The sequence below is a fragment of the Nanorana parkeri genome, unplaced genomic scaffold (assembly GCF_000935625.1).
Source record: "Nanorana parkeri isolate BGI_ZX_2015 unplaced genomic scaffold, ASM93562v1 scaffold380, whole genome shotgun sequence".
NCBI lineage: Eukaryota > Metazoa > Chordata > Amphibia > Anura > Dicroglossidae > Nanorana > Nanorana parkeri.
Genome location: NW_017306648.1, coordinates 895212 through 916189, shown reverse-complemented (window position 1 = coordinate 916189; position 20978 = coordinate 895212). Strand labels below are relative to the sequence as shown.

The 20978-nt window shown below is 43.1% G+C and overlaps 1 protein-coding gene across 2 annotated transcripts in view; it reads right to left on the bottom strand.

Annotated features, from left to right (window-relative positions):
* Positions 1 to 2610: 2610 nt before the first annotated feature.
* The window catches only part of UBA1 (ubiquitin like modifier activating enzyme 1), a 40552-nt gene continuing 22184 nt past the window's right edge, over positions 2611 to 20978 (bottom strand). For both annotated transcript variants that reach the window (XM_018559188.1, XM_018559187.1), the window contains exons 4-26: positions 20677 to 20845; positions 20457 to 20591; positions 20006 to 20112; positions 19384 to 19474; positions 18920 to 19052; positions 17380 to 17477; positions 17046 to 17192; positions 16782 to 16958; positions 16582 to 16695; positions 16395 to 16475; positions 15751 to 15906; positions 15375 to 15540; positions 14231 to 14427; positions 10814 to 10878; positions 9645 to 9840; positions 8344 to 8418; positions 8068 to 8257; positions 5629 to 5717; positions 5451 to 5543; positions 4895 to 5086; positions 4140 to 4241; positions 3444 to 3544; positions 2611 to 3054 (exon numbers count right to left, since the gene is read on the bottom strand). In XM_018559188.1, coding sequence (XP_018414690.1) covers positions 2919 to 3054; positions 3444 to 3544; positions 4140 to 4241; positions 4895 to 5086; positions 5451 to 5543; positions 5629 to 5717; positions 8068 to 8257; positions 8344 to 8418; positions 9645 to 9840; positions 10814 to 10878; positions 14231 to 14427; positions 15375 to 15540; positions 15751 to 15906; positions 16395 to 16475; positions 16582 to 16695; positions 16782 to 16958; positions 17046 to 17192; positions 17380 to 17477; positions 18920 to 19052; positions 19384 to 19474; positions 20006 to 20112; positions 20457 to 20591; positions 20677 to 20845 — 3010 coding nt within the window. In that variant the 3' untranslated portion in view covers positions 2611 to 2918. The remainder of the gene's footprint in view (positions 3055 to 3443; positions 3545 to 4139; positions 4242 to 4894; positions 5087 to 5450; positions 5544 to 5628; positions 5718 to 8067; positions 8258 to 8343; positions 8419 to 9644; positions 9841 to 10813; positions 10879 to 14230; positions 14428 to 15374; positions 15541 to 15750; positions 15907 to 16394; positions 16476 to 16581; positions 16696 to 16781; positions 16959 to 17045; positions 17193 to 17379; positions 17478 to 18919; positions 19053 to 19383; positions 19475 to 20005; positions 20113 to 20456; positions 20592 to 20676; positions 20846 to 20978) is intronic.

The following is a 20978-nucleotide window of genomic DNA, read 5'->3' as shown; positions in this document are numbered from 1 at the left end:
GTGTGCTTGGGGGGGGGGGGGGGGGGGGTTTCTCCACATACTTTGGCCCTTATCACCATCAAGAGTCAGGCGTCTGCACTGTCCATTCTTTTTCAGCATCCTCTTGCTAATCAATCACTGCTTTGTACTTTTATATAAACGTTTACACACATTAGTCCTACTCTTAGGATTCTCATTCAACCGTGGGATTTAAAACTAGCATTGTTGGTGCTACAAAAAAACGACAAACAGCGGTCTCGGGAGGGGGCCCAGAATGAACAGTGTGCTGCCCTTTGAAACAGGAGGAGGGCCTGTGCGGACTGGAATGAACAAAACACACAAGGGCGCAAAACTTGAGGGTGGCTGTGACATAAACTTGGACCAACGTGCAAGAAAACTTGTTAATGATTATGCACTTACGTTTGGATGAAGGGACCAGACGAGGGGCAGTCCCCGGAGGAGGATCGGGAGTTCACAGAACAGTGTTCTCGTCTCGTGACAGAGCTCTTTTAAAACTCCACTCCTACCACCCGTTGGCCTCCACAGCCTTTTAACAGTTTTTCTCCCGTCCACTACAACTAGACATTCAGGGACAGGACTGCTTCCCGAACGGAACACTGTCTTGTCAGCTGCATGACAGATGTTCATTCTGCTCGATCACCATCCAGCCAGACCAAGCGTCCAACCCTCACCGCTCTGACTCCTGTCCACATAGGAGCAACACGGACGGTGTCTTCACACCACCCTTCCTCCAACATCCGGTGCTCAGCCCTGTGCTCCCCAACCGTGACAGGCTAGCACTCACAGCGGATCAGCCACGAGACGAGAACACTGTTCTGGGAACTCCCGATCCTCCTCCGGGACTGCCCCTCGTCTGGTCCCTTCATCCAAACGTAAGTGCATAATCATTAACAAGTTTTCTTGCACATTGGTCCAAGTTTATGTCACAGCCACCCTCAAGTTTTGCGCCCTTGTGTGTTTTGTTCATTGTCGGTGCTACAACCTTTTGAGCCTATTCAGGACATTTGCTTAACATTATTACCACATAAGTTAGCTTTTCTCATGGCCATCACTTCCACCAGAAGGGTTACTACATTTTATTGAGGTTTTTTTTTTCTCCTTGTTGAACTTGCTCTCCTGTTTGTTTTGGGGTGCTCACCCCTCAGTTTAGACTGATTTTGGATGTCCCTAGGTTGCTCATAATCATCAAGCTGTGTCCCTTAAGGATCAATAGAGAAAATATGTGTTTTATTTGCACTGTAATATTGCAATAGACTTTCTTGGAGTCTATTCATGCTATTACTCTCTCTCTCTCTCTTTGGGCTGCTTGCAACAACTGAGCAGGTGGAAGGCATTATAACCAGGAGTACAAAAACCAGCCTATACCGCTCAGGGTATGCGACTCACCACTGGCTCCACTGCAAAATCCCCAGGTGCTGTTCCAAAACAAATGACCATATTGTGGGCTAAAGCAACTTTTCCCGTTTATTAAAAAGAAGCAAAGGTCAAAGCTTGACATGTTTTGTGTGGAACAGTATTTTTTTTAAAACATGTCAGCTGACCTCAATGCGCTGCATGACGGAATAAATGTCAGTCAAAGTACCGCAGCGCTGAATACTGAAAAATGGCCTGGATGGGAAGGGGGTTTAACACCGCGGATGTCAACTGGTTAATGAACAAAAGTTTGTGTTGTGTGGCGATTCATTTTCTTGTCTTGACAAATTTGGCAGGGTGATGGACGACTTGAAGCAGTAAAGAAAGCGTGCACAATTTACATTTATAATAATAAAAAAAACCAAACACTAACAATACTTCCTGCTACACAAATGCAGTGTACACTCATGAGATGAACAGGGGAGCTTAGTACTGGGATGGTGCAACTGTATTGCACATGAGTGGGAGTTGCATGATCACTGCCCAATCTCATAAAAAAGATGCCGCCAACTGAAGAAGCATCAAGTGAAATGGCACTGGTGTCTGCAGAGCAGTCAGGGGAAATAGCAGAGCTGTCTTTGCTGGAACACAGCAAACTTTAGAGGTAATTATACCAAATGCCCCCTGCCATACTGCCCCACCCCTGCTTTAGTTGCACCATTGCAGTACTATCAATCCCTAGTTCTATACTGCACCTTCTCAGCAAGAGGGATCAGACACTTTGTAAAAACTTTGGAAGCAACAGCTTGAGTTTTACACTTTAATTCTTTTTCAGAACTCACAGTATAAAGAAACATTTCTACAAGATAAGGCCCTCAGATCACTGGCACGCTCTGGGTGGTGGTGTGGGCAAGATAAGGACGCTCCCCCATGCAGCTGCACAACCAGAACTCTGCGTGGACAAGCTCCAGTCGGTCACTAACCCTTCTGCCAGCAGGGAGCAGGTATGAAGGGTTAAAGTATATCTAAAGCCAAAACTTTTTTTGATAGTTTTGGACAGAGTATGAAAGTTTTTTTTTATTTGCTGTCTGCATTCAATTGAGTAGTTTTCCCTTGGAGAAACCAGAAGTGAGAAACCCATCCAAAGTGAAGACACCTCCATTTTAGATTTCCCATCACTATATATCCTGGTGGCAAAGGTCACCAGGACAAATAGTGAGTGTTGAACTACCCAGTGAAACACAGGCAGCAATAAAAACATGACAAAAAGGTTCTAACCATTCCCCACTCCATCCAGAACTAAAAGTCTTGGGTTTAGAAACACTAAGCAAATGTGTGCACTAAACAGCTAACAAAACAAGATAATGAAACAAGTTAACGAGACAAGGACATGGAACAGAATGTGTTGCAGGCTGGCGCTTCTTGGGCCAATGAATTTGGGTACATCAAGAGGAAGCAGACCAAGCCTAAAATGGGCACTCCTAGAGGGGGTAATGGGGTAGTGTGCCCTTTTTCCATGCTGCCTCAAATCCCCCGATGTATGCATAAGAACCAGTCTTCTCTGTTCAGCGGATGGTGTAACGCACGTAAGGGACCTCCACATCTTCTCCAAGATCATCATTACAGCACAGTTCGAACACCAGAGCTTTAACGTGTTTCCCAATCTTCTTCTTTGACACTTTAGTCACAATTTCAGTCATCCTGCAAGCAGAACAAGTCTGTTAATAGGCAAGGAGGGGAATAAGAAGGCCCAATGGGGACATATATATAAAGCAGATCCCATATATACACACAGAAGGGAATGTATCAAAACTGCAGCAGCTGTGCACGGCAACCAATCAGCTTCTTTCTTTTTTCAAATCTCAGCTGAACTGAAGAGAAGCTGATTGGTTGCCCTGGTCAACTGCTCCAGTTTTGATAAATTCTCCTCACAGTATACCAAAGAACGAGAGCATAGAAAACACACGCAAAATAATTTTGCAGTTTGGTGCTCTCTAGTCTCATCTTGCTGCCCTAGGAGTCCTTCATGGTAAATATGACTGGACTGGTCTTTAAAGCTGCATGGATTAAGGAAAAAGAAAGATACGTACGGTAGCTTGAGACGCTCCTTTAGCTTGGCAGCTTGCATGAAGAACGAGTAGAGCATGGAGACCCCCTGGGACAACATTGTGATTTCAAGCTTGTGTTCATTCTGCAGTCCATACAAAGACATGACCGTTACATCAGAACGCATCAAACAGACAATGGAGAACAACCTTAGACAGTCAGACCGTTGCTTCAAACATTACTAAAAATGATCAGGCCTAGAGTGAGATGCACCTTGATTGTGTGAAACGGAACTGGTTTTTAAATCATTGTGCAAGGCCGCACCAAATGTTCCCTTTTTTTATTGAAGGGGCAAGTAGGCCACTGCTTGTGTATTCTCAAACACAAAATGGGCCCCAATAGAACCACAAGTGTAGGAGCTTCTGCTGCCTGTCACTACACTACTAACTTCTCATATAGGTAGTTTAGAACTCTTTTACTGCAACACTGGAGTTACTGGTTCAATTCCAAGCACAGAAACCATGTATATTGTGTTGGCATGTTCTCTCCTGGTTAGTTAGAAGAAACTCACACAAACGACAACACACTGGTAAGATAACTCGTACGTTAACTCTCATCCAGGCAGTAAGCTCCAATGTGCATGGACAGATAGAATATTTTATTATTGCTAGGAAAGTGTGCCGATGTGAAATAAAGGTCCCGAGTAGTTCAAGTATACATGGCTTAGGGAAATGACTCACCTTAAAATAGTCCAGGAACTGCTTCAGTGTCATTTCCTCCCCATTGTCTTGAATGCCTTTCACCTCAAACCTGTCCCACAAAGTCCACTCATGCTCGTAGTACTGAAAACGGAAGAAACATCAGTCAATGCAAACTGGGCATAAGAAACTGGACCAGAGCTTTCCTTTAAATTCATTCTGGATAAATAAAAGCAGGGTTTTTGTCCCAATACAGGTTCACTTTACCTGCCTTTCACTCAGTTGTGACAAGCCAATGCTCTGATCTTAACTTTCTACTCACAGCAAAGTCTCAACTGTCAGGTTTTGGGGAAACATCTCACCAATGATGCCAAGGCCTGACAGGCAATCCTTGTCTTACTCCACCCAAAAACAACAGTAGTTGTACAAGATAGAAAGTTCCTTTCTTCAGCAGGAGGCAGATATAACCTGGCAATTCAGCCAGAAAGTATTGGTGCATAGGAAGGTAGGCGCATGGAAAAGTGCGCATTCATAAACGCTGCACCCTTATGCGACTAACAACCAGGACGACAATACAGCAGCTCAGAGCTGAACACCAACTCAAAGCTGGTGATCACTGTCATCTGACAATGATCCTAAATAAGCAGCACTGACTATACACCACTTATTTGTACCCAATTAGTGGGGGAAGGACTAAAATATGCTAAACCTTTGTGATTGTGCTCACTCCAACCATAAACCTAATCCTGATTGAGAAGACTGAACAGACTTATCAAAGACCACATAAGAAGTCTTACCTTGTGCCTAGGGGCAGCGATGGGCTCAGAGAAGCCAAAGAAAGGCAAAGCCAGGTTCATGAATCCATTCTTGTAGGTTTCCAGCTTCTTGTGTCCCTGAATGATCTTGTAGAGCTCTAGACACACCAGGCCCACCACTGCGGCTGTGGTTGTAGCAATGGCTGGGATGATCTTCCCTGCTATCAATTTGCTCTGCAAACAGGCAAGATGAAGCAAATGAAAATGTCATAGGGCAGCCATCAATTATGATAGTGTTAAAGTTTGATAGAACACCTTTATCAACTGTACATCATACAACACAGAGTACTGTTTTACCTTCAGGCTATATCAGTGTTAAAATAAAATGTTCCTCACGCCATTTGTGGAACATTGAAATCACCACAGGAAAGCCATTGTTCCATCCTGCTGTTCAGGGACTAAGTTATAAGTACACTCCAAACCCTAAAAGTTATATCTTGAAAAGTGTAAAAGGGCTGAAATCAGCCCTGGTCCTAGGGCTTTGATTTTTCTCCACACAATTTAGCAGATGATCAGGAACCCAACCCAATACACTTACCTTGTGGCGATCTGCAGGTGGGATGTCGTAGTTCTCTGCCCGCAGATTAGAAGCAGCTACAATGAAGTCCATATGGAAGTTGGCGTCATCGTCCTGTAACAGACAAGACCAATCATGACCACCTAACTCTTAACAAAAAGAGAAGAAGACTACTGCCGCAAACAGCTAGGAGTTTTACCTTTTCAAATTCAACAGGAAACATTTTGAACCCAGAAAGACTTTCTGGTAGGGGTAGACCGTTTTTCAGCTCCTCCAGACGACTGTCATCTGACAAAAGGGTAAAAATAAATTACAGTTACTAAGCTACAGTAATCTTTTAGGCAGCAAGAAGAACTTCCACCAATATAGTCTTAGCAAGACAACCCAAACAGCAATATACAAAATGCTGCAACATATACAGCAATCAAAAAAGGTGTTGTGGAAGAAAAAATGAAAACTAAAGAAAGCAGAACTCCAGAACAAGTTCCAGAAAAACCTCACAGGATGGAATTTACCATGATAAAAACTTCAGCTACATATTCATTTTTAAGATAAAGTAATAAAGGGATAGAACCTTCATCAGGTTTTTAATGTGTCCTCGAATGGGGAAATTTCCACTCACTTCCTGTCCTCTTACACACCAGAAGTGAAATATCCCCAACGGGAACACAGACAACAATGAAAACCCAACACTTTCATATTTTACTGGTATTTGGTTGGTATTCCACTTTAAGAAATGTATCAAAAAGTCTGGAATAACCAGTCACAAGTCGTATTCTCTCCAACAGTATAGATCACAACTGTGTGACGTGGAAGGACGCATCGGGGATACTAGCCATGCCATTTCACCTTAAAAGGAAACTAGGGGCAAAAATTAAAATGACAAATGTCTGGCAAAGCACCAGTGCCTGCTTTCCAAGCAGTGAACCTGCCACTTCATACGCAAGAGAACTACAATGCTGCCAGTAAACCTAAAAACAAGGAGGGCAATACCATTGCTTACATCAAGGTTATGGTTCCCTACACCTATTAATGGGCTTATCTCACAGATAATGACAACACAATCGCAGGGAAAGAGGAGAGACTCTACAACAGGGGTGTCAAACTCAACTTAAATCGTGGGCCGCATCAACATTATGTTTGCCCTCAAAAGGTATCTATAAGACTCAGGGGTGTGGAAATTTAAAAAAAAAAAAAAAACTACTTGTCCAAGGGCTAAAGCGGGGGGCCAAATCTACTTGTCCTTCATGACAATCTACTTGTCCCAATACAAAAAAATAGTTTTAATCAAAACTAAGGATGCACCAATACCGGTTTTTCGGTATCGAGTACTAGTACCGATTTTTTGCTTTCGGATCTCGCCGACACGGAATACTAATACCGGTGCTTCCGCTGGCATGGAGCAGGCTTCCTGAGTGCACGGGAAGCTGGCTCCATGTTCCCCTACGGCACTGCCAGTCAGAGGAAATTTTCATCTGGCCGTAAGTTCCAATATCGGGGAAGGTATTGGAGCATTTGGGTGAGTACGAGTACTCGGCCAAATACTCTATCAGTGCACCCCTAATCAAAACATATTTGATGTGCTAAATATTCAGAATGTGCTACGCATGCGTTTATTTGCATGCAGATGGCAGGGGCAGCAGGGTTTCATTTTTATTTAATTTTTTACTTTCAATTTTTTCAATTTGTATATTTTATTTTTTTTTAACTTTTTCAATTTTCTTAAAATTTTTAATTTACTTTTTCCACTTAATGTTCTTCATATCACATAGGGGATTCAAATCTCTTATGCGATAGTTTGGAGGTGACAGGTTCTCTTTATGGAACATGCCCTCCAACACAGAACAGCCGAGACAGGTGGCGCTGTGATTACAGAGAACACCGAGAGCCCGTAGAGCAGATGTTCTTAGTCTGCTCTACGGGCTCTATGGCTGAGCCGTTGTGCCGTAGTTTTCGGGGTCCCCCAGGAGAGCGGGCGACCCCCGAAAACTACGGCGGGGGGTGCAGGCAGAAACGATCGCCGCTGCTCAAATTGATACAAGTGGTCTGATCAGACCACTTGTAGTAAACGAGGGGCAGCGGCTCCACAATGTACAATCAGCTCCGCTTGTCCGGAGCCGGGCTAAACTGCATGTCCCGGGCGATAGGAATTCCACACCCCTGAGATTATATAAATGTAGCTAATCTTTATCATAATTGCCTCTGCATTCGATTATCACTGGTTTTAGTAATAACTTAATACCTAGATCTGAAAGTAGAAGTCTAGGAAATGGCCTGGTGGGCCGGATTCAGGCCCCTGGGCCTTGAGTTTGACACGTGATCTACAGAGAGGTACAGCAAGCTTTGGACAAAGGGGAATGAGACAAGAGAGCAGCACTGAGCTGCTAAATAATCAGATTAGAGGAGACTTGTCATTCTCAGTACTTTTCAGCAATGCCCAATATATCCTGTGCTGGAAAGCCAATTAAATGATTTTCCGTTTCTTAGGCTTCCTCTTTTCCATTATACTGACATTTGCTACGAGATAAAAAAAAAAAGCTAATATAGTTTCTCTGGCCTGTTGCAACCCATTTAATAAATTCACATGTCACTCCACAACCCGACCATTCTACAGAATGAACGCGTGTAATGATTATACCTAGGGAAGCATGTGCATTTTGCATCTCTTGGTCCGACACATGAATTTTGACCCCGGATTTGGGTGTAAACTCTGTCACTTTCATATTTTTTAGAATCTCTAGCACAGCAGGTCTGTCCATGGATCGGCTGACACCATATGTCTCTGCCAAGAGGCTAGCAGCTGCCATGATGTAATCCAAGTGCAAGGACTGGGGATAACAGAAAAAGACATGCGAGATTATTAAAGCTCCACAGGAAGAACTGGCACAGTTGCGTTCGATCATAGAGTACTTACATTGTTTCCACTAAAAACTAAAGGATGGGGACATCTTTTGGGGCCGGACCAGAAAGGAGCACCAGATGAGGTCAGCTAAAGAGACAAAACAGAGCCTTCAAAATCAGATACCAGTTTCTGTAAGATTCCCTTAGATGTAAAACATCAAGACAATATTACAGTCTGCTTTTCAAATAAATGTATACGTTTATATACAATCAAATGTATTAAAGTAATTAGATTATTTTAAATAATTTTCTTTACTATTCCACCTGTGGAGAACAGAGTCGTGGGAGGGAACAAGATGGTTGATGTTGAGCATTAAAAGTAAAAAACTTCCCACAAAATCTAATAGGAAAAAATTGCAGAAAATTCAAAAATGGCTTGGCCAGCTGATTTGAAAAATGTTCCGGAGGGCTTGGCAGCGAAAGGGTTAAACATTTTTTTCCTTGTACTTGCCATAAAATTCATTTCTTGTAGTTCACAAAGAAGCACAGGTATTAAAAGAACTGTTGGGTTTTAATGCCGCCTACACCAGGATCTGGGTACTGGCAAAAAATAAGCCCAGTATAACCCCTTCTACTCCCATTATTGCTTAGTTTGGTGGAAAAGCATGAACGTGGCCCTCAATGAACAATAGGAAATACATTTTACAGCAAGTACAAAAATGCCATAATCTTTAGAATTCATGGTGAAACACAGAAATTCAATAGCTGCTGGGATATCCAAAAAGCAGTCCTACTGAGGGGTGGGCAACAGCAACAAAACACCAACAGGACATCTGAGCTGTTGCATGGATCACAGCCTCCCATTTACTCAATGTGATGCCCAACTGTCAGCTTGAGGACAGCTAAAGGCAGTGCAAGTGCAGCAGTGGGCATGCTGCACAGTGAAGATCAGTCAAGGGTCCCATATGCTGAAAGGGTAGGGGTGGGGAAGAAGAAAAGCACACTTATCCTTTACATATTTGTCCACAGACATTTACGTCAAACACAGTTTTGAGAAAAAGAAAAAAAAAAGTACACAGACCCAGAAGCATTACATTTTCCCTTTACACAGATTTAAAATCAATTTACAAGACAGGTGGTCAATCTATTGCGAAAACAAAACAAAACAAAAAAATAAAAAATCCTGTTATTGATTTACTATTTAGCTGCGATCACAGGTCCTCCCGAAAATGAAACCATTTGAAATATTTTCTACAGCAAGTGCACAATACTAATGTTATGTGGGCAATGAATACAGAGTATCATTTTAGGACTGTGCATGTACTGCAAGTTTTTCACAGATCTCACTAAGTTTGATTTCAAGGAGCCACATACCTGGTCTGGGGGGAAATTGTGCAGCAGCTGACGAATGTTATTGGAGTACTGAGTGTGCCAATGATTAAAAGCCCAGGACACGCAGTCTGTCCAATTCTTAGGCCGGTCTGTGACTAAGCTTTTGTAAACAGCTTCGATCACCTCAAGCGGTTGAGAGCCTGGCAGCTTCAAGGTCCTTTCCATGAACTTTTGATCTCTGAGACAGAAGAACATTTCAGTCAAGAAAAAAATCCGGGATTACGGTTGGACTGCAGCATCTTCCCAAGAACAAAGTTTTTATTCTAGCAGTTTGCTATCCAATAGCCAATTACACCTACCTTTATACATGCAGTATACCGTCAGGAGAAAACTATTCCCCTGTTGGGAATCTACTTCTATATGGGGCTCTGTTACAGTGATTGTGCATTTATTTACAGTACAGCTGAGAGGTGGTCACTTATTTTTTCAATGAGTACGAGAAAGCTAGACCCAATCAGCTCTTCTATTTGTCTGTTTTTGCTGGACCACCACCTTAATAAAATACTGGAGAAGACAATTAAACTGCATGGTTTAGTGCCAAGTGATGCTTCATGTGACCCATTGCCTTAGAACGCTTCTGTGAAGATTCAACCTACTGTATAAAATTAGGGATGCACTGATACAGATACCTGTATCGGTGAAGATACCGAGTATTTGGGCGGGTACTCACTGCCAAATGCTTCGATACTTATCCCGATGCTGGAACTTCCAGTCAGAGGGAGAATCCCTTGGCCGGCAGTGCCGCGAGGAAGCATGCAACCCAGCTTCCTGATTGGCTAGGAAGCCGGCATCACGCTGTGAGGCAGCATGACCAATCAGGAAGCCGGACGGCACGACCCCCCCCTCTCTGCTTGCTAAATGGTCAAGAAGCTTGGTTGCTTTGCAGTATCGCGAGGAGTGTGAAGCCGGTGTTCTTTTGATAGAACCGCAGCTTCCCGGGCTTGGCAGCAGAGCTTCCCGATTAGCCGGGCTCACCGTACCTCCGGATGCCGGCAATGGTATTCGGCGAGTGCAGAATTAAATAATTTTTAAAAATTCAAAAAAATAAAATAAAATCGGTACTCATACCGGAAAGACAGCATTGGTGCATCCCTAGTATAATTGAAGTATATTACAAACAGGTGATGTCAAGATGCAAATTTGTTACTCACGTTAAATATTGATTGGCATTGTCTCCAGGTTGCTTGAAGAGGCCTTCAAACTCATCCCGAGCCCACTAAAAATAAAAAAAGATTTAATTGCCTGATTAAGAAAAAGAAAATAGAATGTTTGTACTCACTGTAAAATCCTTTACTTGGAGTCTATTGAAGGACACAGAAGAAGTCTTTAACCTTTGTGCTAAACTGCTGCCTACAGGAGGATTGGCCACTGGCAAACAAAAACCTGTCGCCAAACACGGATAACGCCACCTACTACCAGAATGACTTGTTTGACTTATTTTGTAACAAAGCCGTGCAGAGAGCACCTCTGTGTGTGTCTCTTAACAGACTCAAAAGAAACTGATTTTTTTTTTTTTTTTTTTTACGAAATGGTAAAAAAATTTTACGCAAAAACGCATGCAAGTGCCTGAAAGCCCATGTTAAACTTTAAAAGACCTAAAAAAAAACTTTTTTTTTTTTTTTTTTTTTTACGAAGAGTACAAGAATTCTATTGAGTACTGAGGGACACAGGAAGTCTTTAATCTCTGGGATGTTTAAAAGCAGTCCAACTGAGGGCTGGGCAACACTGCAAACAATCACTGTTAATTATTAAATATTGATTAAATGTTTAATTTAATTGCTATATCATATTCATTCTGTCCGGATAGCTCTCATCCCTGGCATATGTCACAGATAAAACTTGTGCAGGAAGGAAAACATCACCAAGCGGATTTCTCTCCTGGACTCCTCTCACCAGACGCTTTTGTCTGGGGGACGCAGATTGGCTGCATGCTTGAATCCGCATCCTGACGCGGATACGTACGAGCCGATTGACCAGAGATCGCATTTTTCATCTCAACTAGCTGAGCACGGGAGAGGATATTGCTAGACACACTGCACGCGAAGCTCCGTGCACCACCACTTTCCTTAGCTTCACATGGAGAGTGGGAGGGAGGTAGGAGCTGCGAGCAGCCCAACTAATCGATAATGAAAATCGTTGCTAACTATCTAAATTATTGATTATCGATTAGTTGTTTCAGCCCAAATGAAAAGGAAAACCGTCTTCCTGAAAGTAATGCCCGGGAGGTAGACTGACAGCCCAAACTACATGCAGACAAAAGAAAATTTACTTTCAGTCAACTGGAGCTAAACAGAGGGAAGGGAGAACAATGTCCTGGTTGAGGTAAAAGGCAAGAACTACTTTAGGCAAGTAAGAAGTTCTGGGTCTCACCACCTTGACCAAATGCAAAACCATAAAGGGTTCCTTGCAGGGTAAGGCTGCAGAGTTCATCAGTTCAGACACCTTGCGGGTGAGAGTAGGGAGAAGAATGGCAATTTCTGAAGCACAGAGACCGAGAGAGCTACATGGAGGATCCCGTCTGCTAGAAGTCTTATTAGTTCAGTGTACCACATTTGCCCGGGCCAGTCCTCAGCAGTGAGGATCACTGAAATGACCGCCACCTCGATTCTTCAAGCAGATGAGTGGGAGAGGCAAAGATCAGAGTGTTTTCAAAAGAACCTTCGGAGTATCCACTGCTTCTGCTAGAAGACCCCTGTACCTGGAGACAAACCTGTCCAATTTGTGGCTGAAATTGGAGACCAGGAGATCCACGTCTAGCATTCCCACCTGGGAGTCAGGTCTTGGACCACCTCCGGATGTAGGGACCACGCCCCTAGTCCAGCACTGCTGTATGGGAAAATATGCCTGCCAACTGTAAACGCCTAAAATAAACACGGTGTCTCTTGCCACAGAAAGATTTTTTGTTCTAGGCGTTTAATATAGAACCTTGTGCTGGCGTTTACTGACCGAATCTGAACCAGATGACCTTAAGGTTGTCCATTGCTGAAGGGACAGTCAAATCATCAGGAAGTTCATCAGGGCATGAGACGCCTTGATGACCTCCAACAGGATGCCCAGGATTGCTCCCCAGTCCGACAGTCTAGCATTCTTCGTGACCCAGGCTGATTCCTGAGCCACCAAGCCAGGAACAACCTGGCCTGGTGAGCCAGACAAATCAGTGTGTTCAGAGACGGGATCAACAAGTCCCATGTCAACAGAATGTTGCAGAGGTCTGAAGTTAAATTAGGCAAATGGAATTGCCATGAAGGAGTCTAACTTTAGACCCAGGACTGTCATGCAAAGAGCTGGACGGCTACTGGACTGGAGAATTTAAATCCGGGACCTGAGTGTCTGAAGTTTCTCCTGTGGAAGGAACACACTGGTCTAAGCTGTGTCCTGGATCAATCGAGGATAGCAAGATACTCTGAGGAGTCTGTTCGAGCTATGATTTCAGAAGGCTCAGCATACATCTGAATTGCTGTAACACCTGGGGGTCAACGTCATGTTGTCTTAAGAAAACCTATTTTGAATGTTCCCTCAACAGGGGGTGTTCTTTAGAGCAGCAGGGATAGTACTAGGTCAGCACCTTCGGGAATACCTGAGGCGCAGACAAGGGGTCAAGTGACCTTCAGCAAAGTAAAGGAATTGCTGATGTGCTGTAAAGATGGGGACGTGTTGGCAAGCATCTTGAAATGTTCACATAAACCAGAAATGTTATAGATTCCCTGCAGATTTTTTGAAGAACAAAATTAGGACAATCAGAGCCCTGAGACCCAGAATGGGGGTGAATGCCTCCTCTGGGCTTGGGAATGGTGAACAGCTTGGAGAAAAACGACCAGAAACTGTTCTGGCACAGGAGCTAGGGCAATTAATCCAGAAAACTCAAGGGGCAACATACCACCTTAGGAGTGCACTAACCAGTCTTAATGTCAAATTTTTTACACAATGTCCGTTGATCTACATTTTACTGTACACATGTATAGTGGAAACAGGACACACAGAAAATGGTTTTCTCTGTGCCCCCTGCATACCAAACGTGCAGTGGTGTGAAGAAGTGCCAAGTCCCGGTTCAAACCATCGCGTACCATGTGGCAATCTCAGGCACAATTGCACACTTTGCCACTTATTTAAGGAGCGTGTACGAAACACACAACACTTGCTAGTTAATGGCAACCTGAATGCCACTGGGACAAAAGCACAGTTTTCCTGCACATTCAAACATGCACAACACATCGCAGACTTTGCTACAGCCGTGCCTTTTCCCACATTTACGTGGATGCATGTGCAGCACCCATATACATTGCTGCTTGTAAAGTAAAACGACTAAGGGGTTTTTACATGATTGGTGCCCTGGGAAGAAGGCATAGTAGCAGCCAGTTTTACTACCAGGATATCAGGGGCACTGAGCCCCGTAAACACAGGAATCAGATTTTTCAGTGACTGCTGCAGTGTACTGTAGTGTAAAAGGGAAAATATACTGATGCAAGGAAGGAAATTACATTTATAAAAATGCTTCTACATTTTTGCATAAAGTACAGAAGAAAATAACAGTACATCCATCACCCTGTGTCCATTATCAGCAAGCCTACCTGTAATGTGTGCTCGATAGCATTTGGAAAGTTCTTCAGGGTACAAATGGGTATAGACTTCTCTGGGGGGTCCTGACTTGAGCTGTAGGATTCTGTGATGAACGGTATGACAACTTGGACGTTCCCTTTTGTTCCTAACGTTCCAGACTCCAGAAGCGGTTTGCGGTAGTAGACACAACGACGGTCCATGTACATCCCTATTCAAAACCACAAAACAAAAAAGTGAGGGAAAGATCTTTTTGGCAAAGTCCATTTACAGTAACAGATCTCCAAGTCATGGTCTAAAACTGGTAATATGTTTGTACTGGTAATATTTGTAATTTTAAACCAATATCTAAAAAATGTCTGTCTGATAAATGTCCATGTAAAAACATTCATGCAATCTGCTGTAGTGAGAGCTTTGCTTTCGAGATACAAAAAAAAAAAAGGATAAAGAAAAAGCCTAGGATGTCTGATGTGTCTTTTGCCAGCATTTTTTCTGGCAGGAGCATGGCTGCAGTAAGGGACATGTGATGAGTGCGCCCACACACAAAGATTGAAGTTGCAAGTGTGTGGTGGCAAAAAGGTGCCTCCCTGGAACAAAGAATGGAACAAAGAACAGATCCGCCTAGGATGAGAACGATAATTCCCCTGGAAACAAAACAACCTCCTTCACTACCATGAGAAATGCTCACAAGAAGTATTTCAGGCAGTACATCTCAGAGTCTAGGGATTGGTATAATGGTCCCAGGTGCCATGTAGCAAACTCCAAAACCTTTTATATTCAATCGTTTTCAGCATTTAAACTAATCAGGATGTCCTACATTCACAGACCTCTGACAAGGGAAGGAGCACACTCCTCAGCTTTATTTCGCAGTGTCCTTCCTCCTAGGATTGGAATCAAGGCCGCGTTCCCAGAATAACCTTTGGAGGAAATTCTTTTTTTTCTCTCGACATTCAACAGTACCACATAAGGGTCTGTGTATAACTTTGTATCAAGGCCATGTCTATTTCATTATTCCAACTTCTCTCTAACGCGAACCCATCACCATTAGAGTCAATAACATTTCACGTGTTTGCCCATCGGGAACAGCTGCACCTTTACAGCAACGGGACAAATGTGAGTCACGTCAAGCAGAAAAAACTCATAATAGTAATCACTCACTGGCATCCACATTGTCAAGTGCATTGGCCACACCATCCAGTGCTTCAAAGAAATCATCGTCATAAACTTTCTCTGTGTCTGGGCCCACACGATTCTGGTGTGCAGTGATGTGCAAGTCAGGATTCATGTGTTTGACTGCCTGCGCTGCAGTTTCAGATTTCATTTTCTGTTAGGAGAGATGGCATAGCAATTACATGTGGCCATCCATTGATGGGACATAATGGCACTTTACATGTAAACATTTTGCATTATTTTTAGCAATCATTTAATTTTTCTAGCCTGCACCAAAAGGCTAAAAGCTGTAACTTGAGTGATCAAAACAAAAAGTAATATGGCAGCAGCTGAAAAGGATAATCAGCCCTGTGCCACCACTCACCGTAACATCCCATGTTCTAAAGAGGAATTGTCTGTTCAGGTTAGACTTTTCTATGGTGTCCATGTCAGTGACCGTGATCTCTCCACCTTCTCCAGCCCCCAAACCAATCATAGCAAAGTTTTTCAGCAGCTCACAACCGATGGCACCAGCACCGACCTGCACAAGACATAGGTGAAGATCAGAGCAAAATATACTCATTCAAAAACAGCAGCACAGAATGGTAGCATCAACATACACATTTACAACTTTGAAGATAATCAACCCATAATGCAACATCCTCATCGCCTTCAATACATGTATGGGAACAAAGCTATGCTAACACATTTCCTCATATATTTCAAGTACAAACAAAAAACCCCCCAACAAAATCTGTGCCCCTAACAGCCAACTGACTTCTAATCTCTCTGGTTCTGGTGTAGGAAATATGTTGCAACGTTTTCAGGATTGCAATACATTGTGACTTTTTTATTTTATTTTATAAAACCAAAGCCTGAGAGGGGTTCAGTTTTCTACTCAAAAAGAAAATTGCTAGGAGGTACACCAATATAATCTGCAATAAATATTTTAAGGCAACAGTCAATATTACTTATACACCGATAACCTAAAACTACCAAATAATCGAGAGAACAGAAGGGGCAACTTACCAAGAAATATTTCTGTTTTCCAAGCTTCTCCTGCAACTCAGACCCAAACACGGCTATCTGTCCATCATAGCGGTTGTTTTTCTGTTACCAAGTAAGACAGACATGTACAGTTAAATAAAATCCAGGAGGGAAAATGAACCTATTGTTTAGAGACCACTAATGACCTTAGTAACAGAAGGCAACTTACAAGGCTGCAGTTTTCCTCGGTCAATACGGAATTATCATCTTTTTCGTCTGGCAAACACTCTAAGGCATCAAAGTACAACCACTGCATAACTGGCATAAACTTCCCTGAAAGTGCCTGAGGACAAAAAGGCCAATCATGAAAGCCAGAAACTAATGGAAACCAAAGAAAAAAGGGAAAAAAATGGGAAACGCACAGATTACCTTCATGGCCTCCTGTGCAGCAAGCCCCCCAATGAAAGCATTCACAGGGGCGAGGTTTCCAATGGCTTGGAAGGATAATTTTTTCAGCAGATCCTCTTTAAGCTCTTCCTGCTTTGCAGATCCGTTTAAGTGCTGATTAATGTCTTTGGTAATAGTCAAGACTTCATTTGCATCAGCCTGGAAATGACAGCAAATATGTCATAAGACAGTGAGCTCTGATGCCCTTAGAGCATAATCTGCAATATTATAGTTGTTGGCGCTCACCTCATTACGAGGCTTCGGAAGTCGGCCATGCTTCTTCTGGAAGGCATGCAGGCCTTGGAAACCTAGGTGCAATTGGGACGGGCGGTCAAACTTGGCAAAGTCAGTGATAAGAAACTCTGGTTCCTGGATGGACTCCCGCATGGGTTTCTGTTAGAAGGAAACAATAAGAGTCATGAGAGACACACTGTATGAAGGAGGAAATCATAGGTGAGCCCCTGTATGAAAGGAAAAAAGTCACAGGAGTCTTTGTATGAAGGAAACATGCATGTGAGAGCCTATGAAGGGAGGAGTTATGGGAAAGCCATTGTATGCCCATATGCATAAACCAACTTACAAAGACAAACTTTTTAGGCATCTTGACTTGGCTGACAATTCCCCCACGGACATAATCTGAGAAACCGGTTGTGTCGCAGATGCTGAATGTGTAAGGCCCTATGACAGAAGAATAAGGATAAAGTCACACTGTGAAATCTAAGCTAGGATGCAGGGTAACAATTACGGTTGAATCAAATTTATTTTTTCTTTTCTTTTTTTTTAAAGTCAGAAAATACAGGTAAAAATACAAATGTAACTTTTAAACAATACAACAAAACAAGCTTTGGGAGAAGGCATATCAGCAACTGCTTGTCCTCTGCAGCCTCAGATCCATTTTCTTCCCCCAAAGCCTTTAAGCTATTCAAAATTACAAGTGACTAAGCAATACTAATGTACTGCTGCTGCTTAGAGTTACCATCATTATAGCCAATATGTTTCTGCTGCCAAGCCTCAGGAAATAGAAGCAACACCGGTCCTCTTGAAAGGCCCAAAAACTAACTAGGAGGAGAACCGTATTTTGACAATCCCCATTCTCCAGCACACCCGAAGTCTAGACTCCCAAGCCAGTGGAAGAAACCTAATGTGCTTCTGTGCCAAATCCAAAACATACTGATCAGAGCTGTTGCCATTTTTTGTTTACTCGCCTTTCTCTCACGCAACAGCACTGGTGCCCAATGATTAGCCCAGCACGGCAGCCTTCAGCCTTGTGCAAGCTCCGAATAGGGCAACTCATTCCTTGCTGAGTGTCTAAACCAGTGGTGGCGAACTTTGGCACTCCAGTTGTGCCAAAACTACAAATCCCAACATGCATCTGCCTCTGGGACTCATGCCTGGTGCTGTCAGAGCCTCATGGGACTTGTAGTTCCAAAACAGCTGGAGTGCCAAGGTTCGCCACCACTGGTCTAAACAAAGGAAAGCTCAGTTTGGGCTGTTAGGGAGGAGGGCGTTTAAGTAAAACTGTTGCTTTGACTTGTATACAAGGTCAAAGCCCAGATTTGATTTAAAGTCACTGCTTGGAAAACGTATGCAGAGTACACATTCTGACTTTCACCTACCATATTTTGCGCTCTATAAGGAGCTCTGGTCCATAGGACGCAGGCATTCTGTGACAGGAGCTGCAGTTCAGTGACCGCTGAGACAGACCGATCGCCGCCACCTCTCGATTTAATACACTACTACACAGCTACTTAGATCACTTGCATTAAACGAGCAGCTGCTCCCACTGTACATTCAGCTCTGCTTGTCAGGAGCAGGGCTGAATGTACAAGAAAACTACATGTCCCGGGCGTCGGGCGATAGGTATTCGCTCTATAAGACGCAGGCAAATTTTTCCACTCCTTTTGGGGGAAAAAAAAGGGTTTCATATGGAGCGAAAAATACGGTAATCGTTTTTCATCAAAGGTTTACTTGTCAGCAGCCACCTATACCACCCCAGCCTCACATTAACAATGCAAGAAGCTAGGGGCTTACATCTCAGATTAAAAAAATAGGAGCAGAGTATCTCCCAGAAAGTCTACAGAGTTCTAATATGGCTTTCTAGACTTGGATGCAGTGCTCACCTAGTACTTTGATCTCCACAGGCTTGCAGCTGTTCAGCTCTGTCATGCCTTGTATTTCTGTAAAGGTAACAAAGTCACCACTTTCAAAGCCGTGACGAGCCTCATCCAGACAGGTGACAACACCGTTACTATCCTAGGAAAACATAATGATAGGTCAATGTACAAGCTGAGCTACCTCATGTCGATGGATATGAAGGGTAAGTGTAGGAAGGACAAAGACATGTCAAAATCAGGCTTTGGAGCAGAGAACATTTAAATAGTACAAAAACCAGTAGCCCCATGGTCTACAAACCAAAGAGGTGATGACTCCATTAGGAGAATGTTATCACTTGGAGTGCCAGAGAACTCTTGGAAAGCAGTAGGAGATTCAACTCAGCTACAACAAGCCATAACCAAAATATCAGCTGTGAGTGATTGGCCCTATCACACTACTGCATGAGCTAAAAACTGTATTTGTTGAATACCTTTGTTATCATTGAAATCATGGCGCTCAGTGGTTGCTCTCCGTTAGGATCCAGCACAACAAAGTCATTCCCAAAGTCACAAAACAGCTGTCTGTAGATGGGTAGAAGAAAAGAAAAAAAACAACATGTTTAGAAGAACCAATTAAACAGCAAGCAAAAAAACGCTACGATTATTTTAGACGTTTGCTAATCCTGGGACTTAGATGCCTGGAACTATAAAATGTCAGTGTAAAAAAGTCATCAAATTTTCTATTGAAGAACATACAGAATCTCTTTGAAACATTATCTGCCAGCTATTTTTTACGCATTTTTAAAAAATACGGCATATGAAAATTTCAGGTTTACAATTTCCATACGGCAGGTAGAGCGTTGGGCCCTTTCTCACACGTTTAACGGCTTTACTGAAAAAGGCTGTTTATGGAGCTAAAACTTCTAACGCTCACACCCAACTAAACGAGGAGCACATCCTCCCTTCCTGCGGCTCCATACAAATCTTCAGGTAGAGATGGTCAGAAAAAAGGTAGCAGCAACTATTGACCGCTCTTCTTGTACACTCCAAAAAGCCAGGTTAATGAAAGCGCCGTACATAACAAAACAAAATCAGAGATGAGATTCCACTCACCCAAAAAGGCCCCTAGTGTCGGCCACAATATACTTGATACCATGACTGTGACAGAAGTCGCCCACTCGAAGCTGCTCCTCCAAAGTGGAGTCTGTGAGGATCACCAACTACAAAGAGATGAAAAATGTGATAAATAAGGATCAGTTTACCAGAAAGTCACAGGTGGTACTGCTAGGATCAGTGAACACATTTCAAGCCTACTATTTATTGCACTGATCCAGCTGTCCATCTTCCTATTTATCACCACGAGGAGGTTAGGACAGGCTTAACTTTGCCTCTGAACATTAGAGTGACACATGTATCTCTTTAGAGTAGATGAATACAAAATATACCCTCCAATGAAAATGTTAGTTTGCCTGATCCAGTGGTTTTAACCTTGCAAGTCAGTGACTGGAACAAGTATACAACCATGAGGAAGGTTAACATCAATTACTGAATATGGATTATTTACCTGAAAGCTGGAAAGTAAGTCATCACTCAAGGGCTTGGTGGAGGCGGATACAGCCACATAACGGTTCAGCTCAACCAGACTTGTAAGACAAACCTCTGCTCTGTTTTTACCGATGTCTCCCTCTCGGAGATAGAACTGTCAGAGAAAATTACAGTTACAAACTTTACAATAACCTAATAGGTATATATAATAACCAGAGGCTTCACAAAGCTCTGCACACCTGAGAGGAAAGGTCCCTCCATTCAGCATTTGCTTGGTCATGGATGGTGGCGGACTTCACTCCTCCCAAGATAATATTCTTGGCTATCTCAATGCCGAGGCCGCCCATCCCTGAGATGAGAACATTGGCGTTTTGCATTCGCTTCATCGCCTCATGGCCCAAGACGTAGCTGGAAAACACAACCAAAATTGATAAAAGGTAAAGTTGACAAAAAGAGGACAAGACAAAATTTCACACTGGTTGGGACACACGGTGATATCGCTACATGTGTTATACAAATGCGTAATGCATTTACCCCGTCT